At 40.3% G+C, this 15,127-nt stretch overlaps 1 protein-coding gene across 1 annotated transcript in view; it reads left to right on the top strand.

Annotated features, from left to right (window-relative positions):
- Positions 1 to 15,127, top strand: part of KIAA2012 (KIAA2012 ortholog) — a 161,313-nt gene that overhangs the window by 109,477 nt on the left and 36,709 nt on the right. Inside the window, exons 14-15 of the mRNA XM_027873801.1 lie at positions 1,256 to 1,328; positions 1,431 to 1,631. Of these exons, the coding sequence (XP_027729602.1) occupies positions 1,256 to 1,328; positions 1,431 to 1,631 (274 nt within the window). The remainder of the gene's footprint in view (positions 1 to 1,255; positions 1,329 to 1,430; positions 1,632 to 15,127) is intronic.

Raw genomic sequence — 15,127 nt, 5'->3', positions numbered from 1 at the left:
CTTTTTGCTTTGAATGGATTTCTCCATTTGGACTATATGTAAGAGAATAAGAGAAGAGATTGTGGGACCTGGAATTGTTATACTAGCTCACATTTACATATTGCTTTAAGTTTTAATAACTATTTACATACCTAATACTGACCTGACTATTTCAATGTAGGATTTTGAGGATTAAATAAGATTATGAATGTGCAAGTGATTTGAGAAATTCAACTTGTCAAAGAAATAGTGGAAGAGGCTCATAAACTGTTGTTTTGAATGGAAGCTGACCCAAAATGTGCCTTAAACCCAGTATAACATTCAGGAACCCACAACTAAGAGAGCTCAAGCTACATCTGCTAGGTACAAAAGCACATATACCAATAGAATAGATCTGCTCCATCTCTAACAAGTACAACTGAGAAAAATGAAAGACAGATAAATATGTAATCTTCTTTACCAATTTTCAACACTTAAGTCAGAAAATTTTATCAGCTGTGAATGCTTAATGGACTAATGACTGGAGATATATGCAGAATGATAGCAAACCAAGTGAGGAAACTCAAAGTAGATATTAAGATTAAAAATGTCACATTAGCTACTCATTAAGCAATCCTAACTATAGTAGCCTGTGAATTTGGCAATAAAGTAGGAAACAGCATCACTTAAAGGTGAGGACAGGCTAAAGGAGACCTCCAGGTAAAAGTCAGGCTTCCATTAACAAAGTGAAATGGGAAACTGAGTAATAATCCAGATAATTAAGGGGAAAATTCTTGCTAATTTCAACCCAGATGGAGTTTTTATCCCCAATTATTTGGATTATTATCTTGAGCCTTCACATGACCGAAGACCAGACCTTTAGAGACTGTAGGGAGGATTTTGGGAGCTTAGGGAATTAAGTTTGAGGGTATTTTTCCAGGACTCAGACTCAGGGAAAGAGAAGGCAGCCTGTTATAGTGGAAAGAACAATGGATTTACAAAGAATATAGGCTGTGAGGAAGGGTAGCTAGGCAACACAATGGTTAGAATGCTGGAGCTAGAGTCAGGAAGGCCTGAGATTAAATCCCATCTCAGACACTTACTAGCTAGCTGACCCTGAGCAAACCTCAGTTTCTTCATGTGTAAAATGAGAATGATATATCATAATAGCACCTCCTTCCCAGGATCATTGTGAGGATCAAATGAGATAACTTATATAGTAAACTTTGCAAACCTTAAAGCATCACACAAATGCAAACTATTATTTTAGTTCTTTGTGGTATTATTAACTTAACAGGAAAATGAAGAAGGACAGGAGTCTCAGGGAAGACAAGCAAGTACCATCACAGAAAACCATCAACAGGATCCCGGTAGGATTAGTCATGTCTTATTCCCTGACTTTAGCACTACAGATTCTGAATTAATTTATGTTGTTAAAGGGACAGTACTTATGCCTCCTACCCTTCCATTAGCTCTCTTAGGAAATGGAAGAAGTGAGCAGAAAGTTAGAATACAGACTGAGGAGCCATGTCCAGATTCTGATGTATTTCCAGAACACCAGCGACCAACACGAGATGGATGTGCTCCCTTGTCCCTGGAGCCACCAGCAGGGTCCCTTTCTGTCTTGGAAACAGAGAAACCCAAGCCTCAAGTTGATGGAAGTTCAACAAAAGGTAAAAGCTGTTCATTTAACCCAGGATACCCATTTCAGGAAAGACTCAGGTATCACTTCTTATTTTTCCCACTATTTACTTCTAGGCTTGGGTCTGTGGACAAGGAAATTAACCCACCAGTGGCTCAAATAATGTCCCTTTTGTAGACTGCATGCTGCCTATTATAGGCTGGACCTGATTCAGGTCAGTCTAGTGCTTCAGGTTTGAAATAGGAATGAAATGAGATACTTGTAGACCACCTTACAGTTAGCAAAAGGAGATGTACTTAGCTACAGCAGTGAAAAAATATTCAGCAAGGATGCCATAAGGACTCAGCTGGTGACCACTTCCCCGACCCTGTATTGGCCATGAGGGTCTGCCAGTCAGAAGCCCAAAGGAGGAATACTGAATGTTTTTATTGTACACTAGTTTTTTTTGTTTGTTTGTTTGTATGTTTTTGCTTTCGAGGTAGTTGACTTGCCCAGGGTCATACAGTATCAAGTGTCTGAGGTCAGATTTGAACTCAGGTCCTCCTGACTCCAAGGCCAGAGCTCTATCCGCTGCACCACCTAGCTGCCCCTACACTAGTTCTTGTACTTAGGCCACCAGGAAGCTATATTAATAGTCAGAGCCTTATTCCCCTGAGCTAGATAAAACTGGAGGATGGTTTCAAAACCTTTTAACGAAAGACTAGCCTAGACTACCTAGCAAAATATTATTCCTACCACACTGCCCAAACACAATAGACAGAGATAGTTCATTTGGATACCTCATAGAAATGATAGAGGATTCTTTTGTTCTTGGGAAGTTAGAAATCAAATCACTGGACTCTTTTCACAGTATATATCCCTAGAAACAGAGCTTCAACCAATCCAAGATCACGCTGCTTGGCAACCCTGCCTCTTTGAGTGGCTTCCAAGGTAATAGATCAGTAAGAAGTCATATAGAAGCATCACCCAGAGTAGCTATGGATCCTCCATATCCCACCAGGCCTAGATCCTTAATATCACAGTGGTTCTAGATTCCCTTTGGGTAGCAACCAGAGGCCAAACGGGTGACTCAACAATAATCATGGTCTGTTAAGAATATGGTATTAAGTTAATGTACGGGATGACCCAAAAGTCTTCATGCAATTTTATGCAATTAAAGGTGAAAACTGCATGAAGATACCCTGTAGAATTGGGCAACTGTCAGAACAGCAAGGAGATTTTTTTCCACTAAAGCCCTGGTGCTAAATGAATGAATGAACAAGTAACATTTATTATGTGCTTATTATGTGCCAAGCTAATACTAAACTCTGAGGATAAAAATAAAAAAGTCATGATAGTTCCTGCCCACAAGGAATTTATATTCTAATGAGAGAGACAGCACAAATAAGGGAGTGGTGGCCAGGGGAAGGAATTTTGCTTTTGAAGTTGACAGGTTTGGTAAATGGAACTATATAAGCAGATTATCATGTCCTTTCTAGGAGTTAATGGTAGTATTGATTTAGTTATGGTTCCAGATTGTAAAAAGTGGTGGAGAAAGGAGGAGATATTGGTCCCTAGCTTCTAGGGGGCTGGAGAGAAGATGCCTGATGAGTAGGAAGCAAAGGATGGCTGAGGCTGCCCATAATAATGGGCCAGGTGAGGCACTCACCAATCTGGACAGCAGAACCCCAGGAGAAAGCTAAATGGATTAAAACCCCTAAGGCATGGTCTTTAATGCCAGCAAGATGACTAGTATATTTAACTTTTAAGTTGCAAAAATAATACCGAAGTTTAGATCATGTCTGTGCCATGGGGGTAGTTCCCACCCTTCTTGCAAACTTCCTTATTTCCTTTGAAGGCACCACCCTCCTTCCTGTCACCAGATTTGTGACATACCAGAGCCATCTTTGACCTTTACTCCCATATTTAATCAGTTGCCAAGTTTTGTCAAATTTACACCCACCACATCTCCTTCATCTTGAATCCACCCCCTTCTCTTTACTCACACTGCCAAAACCCTCATTACCCTCATCTGAACTACCATGATGGCCTCCTAATTAGTCTCCTTGCTTCCATTCTCTCCCCCTTCCAAATTATCCTTCACATAGCTGCCAAAATTACCTTTCTGAGGTATAAGTCTGACTATATAATTCTCCTGCTCAAAAATGTTCAGTGACTCCCTATTGCTTCCAGAATAAAATAAAAATTCCTCAGGTTGGCTTTAAAGACCTTTTACAATATGGCGCTAGTCTACCTTCTCATCCATATTTCACATTCTTCTCCTTTACATATTCTACATCGAAACCAAACTGGATTTCTCCATGCTGAACATTGCATTCTCTACCTCCATGAGTTTGCAGAAGGCCTCCCCCGTTTGTGGAATGCACTCTTTCCTCATCAAATCCTCATCCTCTTTCAGACTCATCTCAGGTGTTATCATCCCTTCCATAAACCCATCCCAGATTCCCTGAATTGTTTGTGCTTTCTGCCTCCTTCAATTACCTTTATTTATCTGTATGTATTTGTTATCCCCTAGTATGATTGTAAATGGGGAGATTGGCCAATGAGGGTTCAGTCTTGGGAGCTCGTACAAGGGCATGAGCCTGCTCCTGGAAGTGAAGGATGACAAGGAACGGAGGGGCCCTGTCCCTGAATCATAGGACATACAGGCAATTCTGTGCCTGTTTCGTGTTCAGAAATAGGGTCACCCAGAGCTCAGAGATTCATCCGTATACTGCGTGGCCAGCAGGAAGGAAAGAGCCGGTTTCTCCAATGGAGCCTTTTGAACGCACTCTCAGTTCTGGTTCAGCCACCATCCTTCACCACTCAATAAGTGGACAAGAACCGGTCCCCCCACCCCCACTCATTCCACATCATCATGCACTTTGGGATGTGGAGACTCAGCTTCTTACACATGCTCCAAGGACTGGGCTTTCATTGCCAGTACCTCCCTCTCACTTACATAATGTTAAGTTTCTCGAGTGGGCAAGGCACTTTTTGTCTTTGCATCCCCAGTGCCAGAGAAGTAATGTGGCCAGGTGTTTAGAATGTTAAACTTGGAAGACCTGGGGTCAAATCCTGCTCTGACACTTAATAGCTATGGGATTGCAAATAACTTAGCCTCTCTGAATCCCAGGAAATTCTCCAAGACACATGTACAAATTACAGATTGATTGCAATCTGCCCTGGTGTAGAAAGTTTCCATAACCAAACACTCTTGACATATTTCCAACATCTTAATCACAGTAAGTAAATAATAGCTGTTTATTTAATTTGTAACATTAAAATTCTCATATTCTATGTGGTATAGGAATAAAAATAAAATAATGAGATAACTTAAGGAATCATAGAATTTTAGAGTTGGGACAGCCCCATGAGAAGACCTGTATAACTAGTGGAGTGACCGGGGCTTTGTCCCGAGGTGCCAAAAATTAGGTAGTGTCTGTAAGCCTCCACTAGTGAAAAAAAAACTGAACTTAACACATAGTTAGCAAGGATAATGGGGCAGCTAGGTGGTGCAGTGGATAGGGCACCAGGCCTGGAGTCAAGAAGTCATCTTCTGAGTTCAAATCTAGCCTCAGACACTTCCTAGCTGTGTGACCCTAGGGGCAAGTCACTTAACCTTGTTTGCCTCAGAGCTAGAGAAGGAAATAGCAAACCACTCCAGTATCTTTGCCAAGAAAACCCCAAATTGGGTCACAAAGAGTCACACACAACTGAAACAACTGAACAACAACAAAGCAAGGATAACTAGTCATAATAGACAACTACAGCATATGTACCCTGAGTGTGTTTCTGCCCAGTCCTCTGGACCTGTCTATCTCTCCCCAACCTCCAATGGTGGCCTCTCTAACTATGCTTGAGGGTACATGCATACTGTTGATACTGAAAATGTATGCACCCTAGGGTCAAAAATGACTAGTGATGGCTCTGCCCTAGAGATGATCTGGTGCTCACCCAGCATTTCTGGGTTGTGATGTTTATAGACAATGAGTATCTAGAACAAGTTATTTAATCACTCAGGCCTTAATTTGCCCATCTTTGAAATGGTTGGTATGGCCCTTCTGTTGAGAAGTTCACTGATAAAATGATCTCTAAAGTCCCTTGCATCTCTAAAAACTATGAACCTATGATAGATATCTTGTTGCCTTCTAGCTATTTGGAAGAGGAATAAAATAATGTATACCACACATACAACACACGTACACACACACACACACACACCCCTCATCTCTAGCCAAAACACTGGCCTTCTAAAAATGGGCTAACAGTGGGCCATGTGACTGGATTGAGGAGGCAGTTTTCTTTCGTTAAAATGGGTTGGACCATCTCAATTTAAAAATTGACCTGCCCCTTTTTACAAAGTCAACAATGGCCAGAAGGCCTGGCCTAGGGTTTAAAATGAAGAATATGTAACCTTACATCTAACTCTTAGTAGAGCTGAAGCACAGGCTAGCAAGAGAGAGGATAAACTCCATACAACCTGATTAGACCTAAATTAATGGGAAGGATATAGGAAAGATTCACAAAGGACTTCCTCTCTTTTTTGTCCCTGGTGGACAAAGCAATGAAGCAGGTATGCCTCTTCCTGTTTTCTCTCTGAATGTTTTCCAGACCAGAATCCCACCCAGATCTCTTCTTCTATGCCATATCATTGGCCAGATAAAACTATGTTTTTTGCTCACTTGATTTTTTTCCTCTAATCTAGACCAAGGGATCTGTTACTGCTCCATTTTTTTCTTTTCTTTCTCTATTTCTTTTCAAGGTCATGTTTGGGATTTGAATTGGTAAGTTTTATCAAGGAAGCCCAAAAGGAGAAAGATTTATTTGTAATCTAATTCTGTCATCTTCACAAGAATTCTTGTGTGTCTATATCTTTAGCGATATTGTTTTTGGTTTTAATTTTTATTAATATTTTTTGTCTTTAGATCACTTTTACTTCGAAGCATATCTCTCTCTCCCCTCCCCTCCCCATGTAACCATCCCTATAAAAAAGAATTAAAAACGAAGAGGAAAAAAACAAGTCAGTCAAGCTAACCAATATATCAACTGCATCTGACAATATATGCAATGTTCCACATCCATATCTTCCCAGCTCTACAAAGAAAGGAACAAGACTCAATTTTCTTATCTCTTGGGTCCGACTTTGTTTATTGTAATCACAGAGTTCAGCTTCTTTTTGTTGTTGTTCTTTCCACTTACATTTTGGTAGTCATTGTACATATTATTTTCCTATTTCTGTTTTACTTTATATCAATTCATGTAAGTCTTCCAATGCCTCTCTGAATTATTCATATTTATCATTTCTTATGGTCATTATATTCATAAACAACAATTTGTTTAGCCATTTTCCCAATGAATGGACATCTACTACTTCATTTGCAATTCTTTGCTACTTAAAGAGTGATACTATGAGCATTTTTTCTATTTTTAATTTAAAGTTCTGAGTTCCAAATTCTATCGCTCTCCTCTCCCCTGCCTGAGATGGTAAGCAGTAATATTTAAGTTATACAAGTGCAATTATATAAAACATTTCCATATTAGTTATTTTGTACAAGAAGACTTGAATAAAAGAAAAAAAGAAAGAAAGAGAAAAATAGCATGCTTCAGTCTGTATTCAAACAATATCAGTTCTTTCTTTGGAGGTGGATAGAATGCTTCATCATTAGTCCTTTGGGATTATCTTGGATCATTGTATTGCTGAGAAGAGCTAAGTTGTTCACAGTTCTTCATCGAACAATATTCTTGTTACTGTGTACAACATTCTCCTGGTTCTGTTCACTTCACTATGCATCAGTTCGTGTAAGGCTTTCCAGGTTTTTCTGGAATCATCCTGCTTGTCATTTCTTACAGCACAATAATATTCCATTATAATCATATACCACAGCTTATTTATCCATTCCCCAATTGATGGGCATCCCTTTGATTTCCAATTCTTAACCACCACAAAAAGAGCTACTATCAATATTTTTGTACAAATGGGTCCTTCTCCCTTGATGCTATGAACATTTAGTTACACATGGGCCCTTTCTTTCTGTCTTTAACCAATTTGGTCAAAGCACTGGGATCTCTGGGTCAAAGAGTATATAGAACTTTTGGTCACCTTCTTAGCCTAATTCCAAATTGCTTTCCAGAACAGTTAGATCAATTCACAGATCCACCAATAATGTGCCTGTTTTTCTACATTCCCTCTAACTTTGCTATTCCTTTAGGATTGTTGTTTAAAATTACATTCTGAATTTTAGAAGTCATTTTTGATAGATGAAATACATGCACAGAAATTTCCCTGAATTCCAAGAGTTTGTAAGTCCTCTTTTAACCCCCCTCTTGCTTTCTTGAGGAAGGTCATGACTATTTTATTGAGAGATATTCAATGTAACACCACAATCTTTTGGCCACGTGCTTCAAGATCCCATGAATGGCTTCTCGGGAGAGGAATGTCTCCCTGGAGCATTGTTTGTAACACATTGGCAGAGAACGTGGACGCAGAATTTTTAAGGACCTGCAGATAAGCATTATTAACACATTGCATCTCTTTTGGAAGATGAAGTGGGAAGTGTGCAACTGGGACAAGGCATTAGTGTATCCTAACCAAGACTTGACAATGTTATTGCCTATGTCTTACAGAAGACTTTAAGGAATCACAGTAACGTGTGATTTAATATGACACAAAACAAATACATATGTGCCATGGAGAGCCAGATTTTCTGGCATTAAAAATATGTACATTTATGCAACATAATATTAAAAAGCGTCCCATGCGGCACCCTAGGTAGCTGTCTATCTTGTCTACCCCTGGTCCTGGCTGTGTTAACAGTGATATCATAAATTTATGGCTTCACACAGAGCTTAATCTATTTGCTGTTCATATGTTACCATTTTTAAGCCACAAATTTCTAGCCCCAAGGAAAAATAAGTAACTTTTAAAAATATATTTAAACTGCTCCAAAGTGATTCAAGCATCCTACTGCTACAGATAAAACAGCATCACATTATCCTGACAACTGCAGCTGCACAGGCTTTTATACAGGTATCTGATATTACAGGCTGATACCTGATGGTCCTGTCACCTCCAAATTCAGAGTGGAATGACGCCAGCAAGCAAACCTTTTTATGCCTCCTTTCTAGTACATTAAATACGCAGGTTTTTAAACACTAACAATTCAAGTTCTTGGCCAAGTACATTTGAAGGTTGTGCAGCCCAGAACATTTGATGAATGTAACAAAGTTGATCAAAACAAACTTTCTATCTCGTAGAAACAGAGCCATGAGTTGGCTTTATTCCACAAAGTTGGTCACAGTGAAATTTCCTGGTAGAGAATAAACTACAGACATTTGCTTAGCCCAAAATGGGCTTAATGTTTGCAATGGGTCACAAGCCCCATTGAATAGCGGGCAGAATGCTGCATCGGGAGTTGGTTTAAATCCTGGCTCTGATGCTTAATACTTTTGTGATCTTGGGTAAGTCACTTAACCCTTTGGGGCCTCAGTTTCTTCATCTGAAAAGTGAAGTGTTTGAAAGAGAAGAGGCATGGTACAATGGAAAGAGCACCTGGTTTAGAGTCAGAGGTCCTGGATTGGTCTTGGCTCTGCTGCTTGCCACACAGGTAACCTTGGACAAATCATTTCACCTTCATGGGCTTCAGTTGCCTCATCTGCTAGACAGATGGCCTCTAAGGTCACTTTCAGCTCTAAGCTAATGATCCTACGCTTTGATGACCTCCGAGTTTCCTTCCAGCTCTAAATAATGGGCTGTCCAAAGATATTCATTGATTTGGGGATCAAATTTTCCTTGGGACTTGAGGGCCATTTGAGGGTAATTTTGCTATTCTAAATTAGGCAGAGATCTAAATAGAGTACCTTACAGCACCCCAGTGAAGTCTTCCAAAAACACTGACACAAATCTTTGCTATTTATATGAATCCTGAATGCAGATTTTCAGCAAAAGATCTCAGTTCGAACACTAACTTGGAGGTCTGAAGGAGGCCATCTGTCCTTCCAAGTATTTGAGAATTTCCTGCTGTACTGAATCAAAAGAATAATAATAATGAAAACTATGTGGCATTTTAAGGTTTACAAAGCATTCTCCTCACAAGAAAGCACCCTGTGAGGTGGGCAGAGCAAATGTTGTCATCTCCAGTTTACAGATGAGGAAACCAAGGCTCAATAAAGTTAAGCCAGTTGTCCAGGGTCACAGTTGGAGCTCTGGATAACTCAAGGCATTCCATCTTCCTATCCAATGCTCTTTTTTATCCTACTAGCATTGTCTCAAGGAATCCTCCTCAGCCCATAAGGGGAAAGAAAAGAAAAGAAATTCAGTATCACTAAATTTGAGGGTTAGAAGGGGACCTTAGCAGCCATCTGGTCCAACTCCTACCCAGAAGGAATCCCCCCCCACACCTGACAAGTGGTCCTCCAGACCCTACTTGTAGATCTCAAGTGAGGGGGAGCGCCACCCCTCCTCCTGAGGCTTCTCATTTCACTTTGGGACAGCTTGATTCATCAGGAAATTTTTCAACAAACCCAAATTTGCCTCTTGGCAACTTCTACTGGCTGCTCCCAGTTCCACTCTCTAAGGCCAAACAGAACAAATTGAATCCCTCTTTCACAGGACAGTCCTTCAAATATCAAAGGGAACTGTCATGTCCCTTCCCTGAGACTTTTCTCCAGGACAAACATTCGCAGTTCCTACAAACAAATTATCATAGGACTGCTACTGTTTATTTTCTAGGCTCCCCTTCCAGGGTTTATTTCCTTGAATGCAGCAATTTTACAATTTAATTTTTTCCATGTTTTTTAAAGCCACTGATTAAGGACACAAACATATATATGTGTGTGATATATTTCAGTAGTGAAGAGTTAAAGCTAGTCAATAAAGTCTTCACTTCCCTGTGAGTTAATTAAATGATGGTTCCTTTACTTTTTAAATTGGGTTTGTTCTGGCATTGGAGAAGGAAAGGCCTCTGCAGGGATTCAGCATCCCACCATCTCCATCTGTTTATCTCCCTGGGCCCCTTTAATCAAAGGGGCCTCTCTTCTGCTCAAGCCCGCAGCAGCCTGTATTTGCATAAGGTAGCAGCATCTCCAACCCCAGCATGCAGCAAACGATCAACTCACAGGGCACAAACCACTCAGGATGCAGCAAGGCCAGTTAAAAATATTTGGTTTGGGGTGGCCTATTTATTGTACAGAAGGTCACTAATGAGCAAGCTTCCAGTCAGGGAGAGAAAGAACCTGACAAGTCTTGCTGAAGTGGTAGGAAATCAGCCTGACCATTACTACCTCTGTTCTTATACTCCCTGAGATTCTGAGTCTTTATAGGCCGGTAAAGCGACTAACATTCTGCCCCTGTTTCGATGCCTGTATCTGTCCTGCCTCTCAGATCTGGGACCCTCAAGCCATGTAATTTATCTCCCCCTGTTTATTTTAGTGTCATCTCTCTGGTCCCTCCACCTTAGCCACAATTCCCAGTGTGGCTTCTGTAGTCTTGTCCATTAAGAGAAGATGAGGCAATTTCCACTTCCTCTTAAACGTTTTCCATTGCCCTTGAAGAATACAGCACCTTGAAATTTTGCCTCATAATTTCTTAAAGGACAGAGTTATAGGGACTTTCAATAGCATCTCTTGAGCATCATTGATCTTGTTAATGGGCTGCCTGGCTGAATGTACTCCACTTTGTAAATGTGCCCTTTATGGTATAAGTTGTTGGCACCTTCTGGGTTTTCATTGTGAATTTACAAGCAAGCAACATCAATTCCCCTGTCTCCATTCTCCTCTGAGCTCTATCGCCTGCTGAAGAGTCAGTCAGACTCTATGAAAGAGGTGATTCCATCACGTTGTTACTAAGGCTCTGAGGACATCTTCCTTCATTCACTGTGAAAGCCTCAGCATCTATCACCTCACTGCCACACTGTGGTCAGTCTGGATGGCTTTGTAACAGACACACCAGACTTGTGCCTGATCCCCTACATGGGGATTAGTAAATAGAACTTCTGGGAGTGGTGATAGGGATGGGGGAAGGGTATGCAAAATAGAAAGAAATGTTATGGCTGTGTCATCTGGCTGCCCATATTTTCCCATCCACCCCCACCAAGGTTCAATTGTCATAGACATTAAACCTATATGGTCCTGACAGCATCACAAAGCCAGTAAGAAAGTATTTCATTCAGTCTTCAAGAAAAGAGATTCCACCACCAGCACCACCACCATCATCATCATCATCACTATCTTTATTGCTCATCTATATACTCTCTATAGTTTCCTCCAGGTCTTTGGTTGTGAAAGCACTTCTGTTATTAAATTCCTGCTGCTGCCCAATTTCCCCCCTGCCCTGCCCCAGGTTCTCATGAGACCTCTCCTATGTATGATTGATAACTGAGATGGCGTCTTTGCTAAGCCACTGGAGTCTCCGCCATCTTAGCACAATGCCTGATACATAGTAGATGTTTTAAAATGCTTGTTGAATGATTGGTTAGATCAGAGTGTCGCTGCCTTTGACACAACCATTTCACACTAATAACTACTCACATGTATTTAGCATTTTCAGGCTTTAAACAGGGCTTCCCTCACAACCTTATGATCTAGGTAGTAAAGGTAGTACATTGTTCAGATCTCTGATAAATTTAGTGGTTTTGTACAAAGCCGTGTAGGAAGGAAGAATCAAAACCAGGACTAGAACCTAGGTCCCTTTCCTGATTCTGAATCCAAAGTTCTTTTCACCACTATTTCTATTTGACTGACAATTAGGATTAGGCCAGCCAGGCCTTACCTAAAAATTCAGAGAACATGCCAGTATAGGAAGGAACTGTGTAATGGTCTGCCACTTCCTTCTATAGCTCATTTTACAGATGAGGAACTGAGGCAAACGGGGTTAACTGACTTGTCCAGGATCACACAGCTAGTAAGTGTCTGAGGCCAGATTTGAACTCAGGAAGATGGATCTTCCTGACTCTAGGCCCAGTACTCCATCCACTGAGCCACCTAGCTGCACCTTAATGAATTCAACTCCACAGCAACTCAACAAACATTGTAAAGTGAAATAATACTTACCTTCAAGAAGTTTATATTTCACTGGAAAAGGGAGAGATACAACGTGTACACAGACCCATAATTAAGAGGTAATTTGAGGAGGAAGAGAGTTTTAATTATTAGAAGGAATCTAAGAATAATAATAGTAATTCTAATAGCTGGAGCTCTTACTATGCCAGGCACTGTGCTATGAGCTTTACAATTATTATCTCATTTGATCCTCACAACATCTACCCTGAGTGGTATGTGCCATTATTATTCTCATTTTACAGTTGAATAAACTGAGACAGACAGAAGTTAAGTGACTTGCCCAGGATCATACAACTAGGAAGAGTCTGAGGCCAGATTTGAGCTTGGATGTTCCTGACTCCAGGCTTATTGGCTATCTACTGCACCAAGATGCTACCTCAGCTGAACCTTAAAGAAAGAGTACAAAATTCCAAGTGGCCATGTTTTGGGGGCAATATGGTCTAGGCATGATGGAGGGATTGTGAAAATGCATTGGAGGCAAGAGATAGAATGCCAATTTCAAGCAACAGCTAGCAACTTTTTAAAAAAGTTTTATTAGTGCCTTTTGTTTTCACATTTCCCAATATGTATTCTTTCTCCCCTCATTGTCCCTTGTTTTAAAAAAAGAAAGAAAAAAGAAAGGAAAGAAAAGGAAGAAAAAGAAAAAAAAGAAAAAGAAAAAAGAAAAAGTTAAGCAAAACCAATTAACACCAACTGTGTTTGACAATATGGAACATTCTACCTCCATATTTCCCCACACGCACATCTCTTCTCCTGGACCAAGACGGATCATAACAATTAAATCAAATGTAAACTCATTGAAAGCAGGAACTGTTTAATTGTTTTTTAAACTATGATGGCATAGTGTTAAGAGCGCTGGGTTATAGATTAAACCAGGCTATAGCAACATTCATTGTTGTCTCCATTTATGTTATTGTAAATCATTGTATATATTATTCTCCTTTGTTTCACATTAAATTAGTTTTTAAAAGCCTCTCCAGGCTCCTCTGAACTCTCATACTCATTATTTATTATCACAATAGTCTCCCCTTACATTTATTCAGTCATTTCTAAATTGCCAGGAACTCACTTTATTTCCAGGTGAGAGGTGATAAGGACCTAAGCTAGGATATTGACTGTTTGAATAGAGAGAAAGAAATGGATTTGAAAGATGTTAGGGATATAGATGTTATGGATATGATTAATGTTGGAGGCCAGGAAGAACCAGTGATGACTCTGAGTTTATACAGCTGGTAATGCCCTCAACAGAAATAGGATAGTTTAGAGGAGAAGTCCTCAAAATGTGGTCTGAGAACCAATGGGAGTCTCCAAAACCCTTTCATGAGGTCCATGAGTTCAAAATTCTTTTCATAATACCATACATAATAATTTCCATTTCTAATATGATATATGATATAATCCACATAAACAAAAGCTCATGGGTGGTCCCCAATCATTTTGAAGAGTATAAAGGGATCCTTAAGCCAAAAAGTTTGAAGACCACTAGTCTAGAGTATGAGTAGGTTTTGGGAAGGAACGATGATGAGTTCTGTTTTAGACATGACATAAGTAAGTCTACTATGTGTCAGGCACTGGGGATAAAAAGACAAAAAACAAAAACTAGTACCTGCCCTCAAGAAGTTTCCATTCAATTGGAAAAGATAGCAAGTTTTAATAGCATGTTTGTATGCTTCTAACAGTGTCTGTAGTATATGGTGAAAGGTTGGTTAGCAAGTGACCAATTACTTCCTCTTGGGTGGCCCTACTCTGGTGTGGCTGGCACCACTCATTCCAACTCTTACCTTCAGGTGTGGCTTCCTCTTTAGTCAACCCCCTTGCTTTGCCCCTGGGGGAATGAAGTTTCTTTTAAACCTGCTGGGGGAAGAACAAAGGGGAATCAGAGGTGCCTGAGGCTATGGCCTCGAAAGAGCATCTCCAGTTCATTTGCAATACCTCCCTCCACAGGGATTGCTGGCTCTTCTTTCATGCCTAGGTAAGAGTCCAGATGAAAGTGGCCTTTTCTCTGCCACTTACAATGCAAACGAGGCCATTGGCAAAGGAAGTAGCGATATTGATCCTTTTTTGCGAAACTGCTACAGCAATCTCTGAATGGTCTCCTATAGGAGCTGGCCCTGGAGCTGAGCTTTGAAGGCAGCCAGGGATTCTAATGGACTAAGGTGAGGAAGGAATGCATTCCATCTACGAGAAGCAGACTGTCAGGGAGATTCCATGTTTTGTTTCGAGAAATAGCAAGGTGGCCAGTTTGATTAGACTGTCGGGTGTGAACAAGAGTGATTTATAACAGACCTAGCAAAGTAGGCTAGAGTCAGGTTGTGAAGAGTTTTAAATACCAGAGAAATGTCTATGTGACCCTACACAGGGGTTCTTGAACATTTTTGTATCACAGACCCCTTTGGCAGTCTGATGAGATTTTTCCTCAATATAATATTTTTTAAAGCATGAAATAAAATACACAGGATTACAAAGGAAATCAGTAATATTGAAATATAG

The sequence above is a fragment of the Vombatus ursinus genome, unplaced genomic scaffold, assembly GCF_900497805.2.
Source record: "Vombatus ursinus unplaced genomic scaffold, bare-nosed wombat genome assembly UNPS02014802.1, whole genome shotgun sequence".
NCBI classification, from domain to species: domain Eukaryota; kingdom Metazoa; phylum Chordata; class Mammalia; order Diprotodontia; family Vombatidae; genus Vombatus; species Vombatus ursinus.
Note: the sequence above shows the minus strand (reverse complement) of the source record. Positions and strands in the feature narration are given on the sequence as shown.